General features: G+C 46.7%; 1 protein-coding gene across 1 annotated transcript in view; it reads right to left on the bottom strand.

Annotated features, from left to right (window-relative positions):
- Nucleotides 1-1,787: 1,787 nt before the first annotated feature.
- HOXA6 (homeobox A6) overlaps nt 1,788-2,932 on the bottom strand; it is a 2,308-nt gene continuing 1,163 nt past the window's right edge. Inside the window, exon 2 of the mRNA XM_010577563.1 lies at nt 1,788-2,081. Within this exon, the coding sequence (XP_010575865.1) occupies nt 1,822-2,081 (260 nt within the window). The 3' untranslated portion in view covers nt 1,788-1,821. The remainder of the gene's footprint in view (nt 2,082-2,932) is intronic.

Here is a 2,932-nt window from a genome sequence, read left to right as displayed (position 1 = left end):
TGGAAATGACTGGGACATGTACTTGGTTCCCTCCTACGTAGGCACCCAAATATGGGGTACGGCTTCACATCACGTGCTTTTGTTGTCCAGTCGTAAATCCTGCCTGATGACCTCTAGAGGTAAACTCGTGCACTGGTGGGGGAGCTGGGAGGGCGCGGGCGGCCCGGGGCGCGCCGCCGCCGCGGCCGCCGGGGAGCCCTGCGTGCAGCCAGCGCTCCGCTTTGTGCCCGCTTTCTCCTCCGGGCGAGGCTTATTCACGCCAGGTCACAGATCCTGCGCGACCCATCCTCGCACGCCGGCCACGCTTGTGCCCCTTCTACGTGTATACATATGCATATATATGTATATGCACGTGTAATTCCCACCACCCCCCCCCGCCTTCTTCCCGTGCCGGAGGTTTCGAGAGGCACCCGGGTCCTGCCGATGTGAAATGGCAGGTACCTAGGAAAGATAAATATCGTGCAGCGTTTGCCCAACTAGGGGCTCAAATTCCAGGCGGCTTCACGGCCGCCGTTATTTTTCCGCCTCTCGGACAAAAACCCAAAACAACAAAACTCTAAATGCGGCGGTAGCCATTTTGCATTAGTACTTTCCAGATTTGGCTTTTAAAATCTCTACCGCGGTAGCCCAAAATGCGCTGCCTTCCGAACAAAAGAGCCTGGATGCGTATACAAGTGTATTTGTACACAGCTTCACACGCACACTCACGCACACACAATATAATACAGAGAGACAGAACGTATATATTAATCAATATTTTCGCTGCGCTTATTTTACTTATACAGAACTCCAAGTGGAAGCATTTTTTGGCAGCTACTTTCCTTTAGAGTATCTTTTTTTTTTTTTTTTTCCAGTGCTAAGAAATGCGAATGTGAATTAAGATACCACAAAAGCGGGGAAGAAGATCCCCGAGTTAATGTGACAGACACTGTTCTTTTAATATTAAAAAAAAAAAAGGAAAGTGGGGAAAAAAAAGAAAGAAAGATCGACCCAAGCCCCAAGAAATGTAGTCCATAATTCAAAGCCCCTTCAGTGTAGAGCTGAGCTCACTGAAACCTCAGCGTAAGCTCAACGGGAACCACAGAAATTCACCCGCTCTGAAACCTCTTCCCTCACTTCCCCTGAAGTTTAACACCGAGTTTTTACTTTAATACTAGTAGTGCAGATTAAGCAGTTCAGCGGCATTTAAAAAATCTCCCTGCAATTCATCTTCGTTTTAACTGCAAGTTTATACCCGGGGTTTTATACAACGATTTTTTAAAAGGATTTTTCCTCTTTTTGCTATTTAAATATCTTATACATGTGTAAAACTTTTTTTTCTCCCCTGCAGACTGTAAGCTCCCAAACACAGCATAATGACACGGCCCGACGTAGCGGGAGTTAGCAAAAAACTATAAACCCAGGATTTTCTAAAATCTCTCGTATTTCTACAATATGAACCTTCCTAATTAAAAAAAAAAAAAAAAAATCACTCGCTTATCTCTTCTCACACAGGCACGCCAGGGACACTCACCCACACACAGATGCTCACCTCAAATATTTAAAAATCTGGGCCATTTCTCTAACACTTTAAGCAACGCCATCTATGCTTTGGAAAGGTGGTTATATACATACATGCCTGTAGCTCGAAAGCTAGGACTTCCACATATATTAAAGCAAGCCACAGATGATTGCAAATGTACATCTTTTAACCAAGCCTTTGGGGAATTAATAGACTGTGACAAACCTATAGGATTTTTGTAGCAGAAGGAACACAAGGTAAATAATAATAGTAATAGTAAGCGCTAAGGAAAGGCCTGGTAGCGTTTATTAAACGTGGTTCTACTCCCCTGACTTTTCCTCTGTTTCTTCGCTGCTGGGCTGTGTGGAATTTATGAATTTGTTTTCCTTTTTCCATTTCATCCGCCTGTTTTGAAACCATATTTTAATCTGGCGTTCAGTAAGGCAGAGAGCGTTTGCAATCTCAATACGTCGTCTTCGGGTTAAGTATCTGTTAAAATGAAATTCCTTCTCTAACTCTAGCGTTTGGTATCTGGTGTAAGTTTGCCTCCCTCGTCTCCCATGAGTTCCATATACTGTACCTGTAGAAGTAAAGACAAAACGATCGCATTGGACAGGGCCCAGTGATTTCAGACCAGAAAGAGCGGTTAGTATATTCTGCCTCTTTTTGCAGGCACAATCAAGGGATGGGGGGGGGGGGGAGGGGGGGCGGGGGGGGAGCCTGCTCTGGTTTCCTGGAGGCTTTTTGTGTGTGTGTGTGTGTGTGTGTGTGTGTCCCTCTTTTCCTTTTCTCCTGCCTGACCAGCTGTAAATGCGGATGTGCAGCGTGCTTATGGTGGTGGGGTAACTGGGGTACGAAGAGGCTTTAAGGTGGACCTAGGGAAAGTGGAGTAGGTAGCACCCGTGTGAATCTCTGAGCAGTGTCTGCCCTCGGCGTGCTGAGAGCCTCTGCGCGCACACACGCACACACACACGCGCGCACACACGCTCACACACGCTCACACACACGCTCACACACACACACACGTGCGATCCGGGGAGCTGCACGCGTGTGTGTGTGCGTGTGTGTGTGTGCACGCATATGCGGGTGTGTTGACACAAACACGTTCTATTGCCATGGCTGTGACTACAGAGGGTCTGTAATTTAACTATAATTATAGACATCAGCTAAAGATCATAGAATAGCCTTTGCCATTTGCTCTGGAATTTATTGCCTTCGAATGCAAAGCAGCATCAGAATGGTCTTGCTAAAAGTTTAACTTTCCGAAAAAGAAATGCGACTCACAGTCCAGCAAACGTAAACTCGGGAGGAGGGGAGAGGAGAGGAGTCGTTAGCAAACATTGGAAGTAAACGTCTTAATATGGGACTATTAAAAAGAAGTGCCACCCCAACACAACCGTGTCCCGTCCGCCCCCCCCCCCCCACACCCAC

Source organism: Haliaeetus leucocephalus, unplaced genomic scaffold (genome assembly GCF_000737465.1).
Source record: "Haliaeetus leucocephalus isolate CR32 unplaced genomic scaffold, Haliaeetus_leucocephalus-4.0 Scaffold566, whole genome shotgun sequence".
Lineage (NCBI taxonomy): Eukaryota > Metazoa > Chordata > Aves > Accipitriformes > Accipitridae > Haliaeetus > Haliaeetus leucocephalus.
The sequence above is the reverse complement of the archived record's forward strand: the minus strand, read 5'-3'. Positions and strand labels throughout refer to the sequence as shown.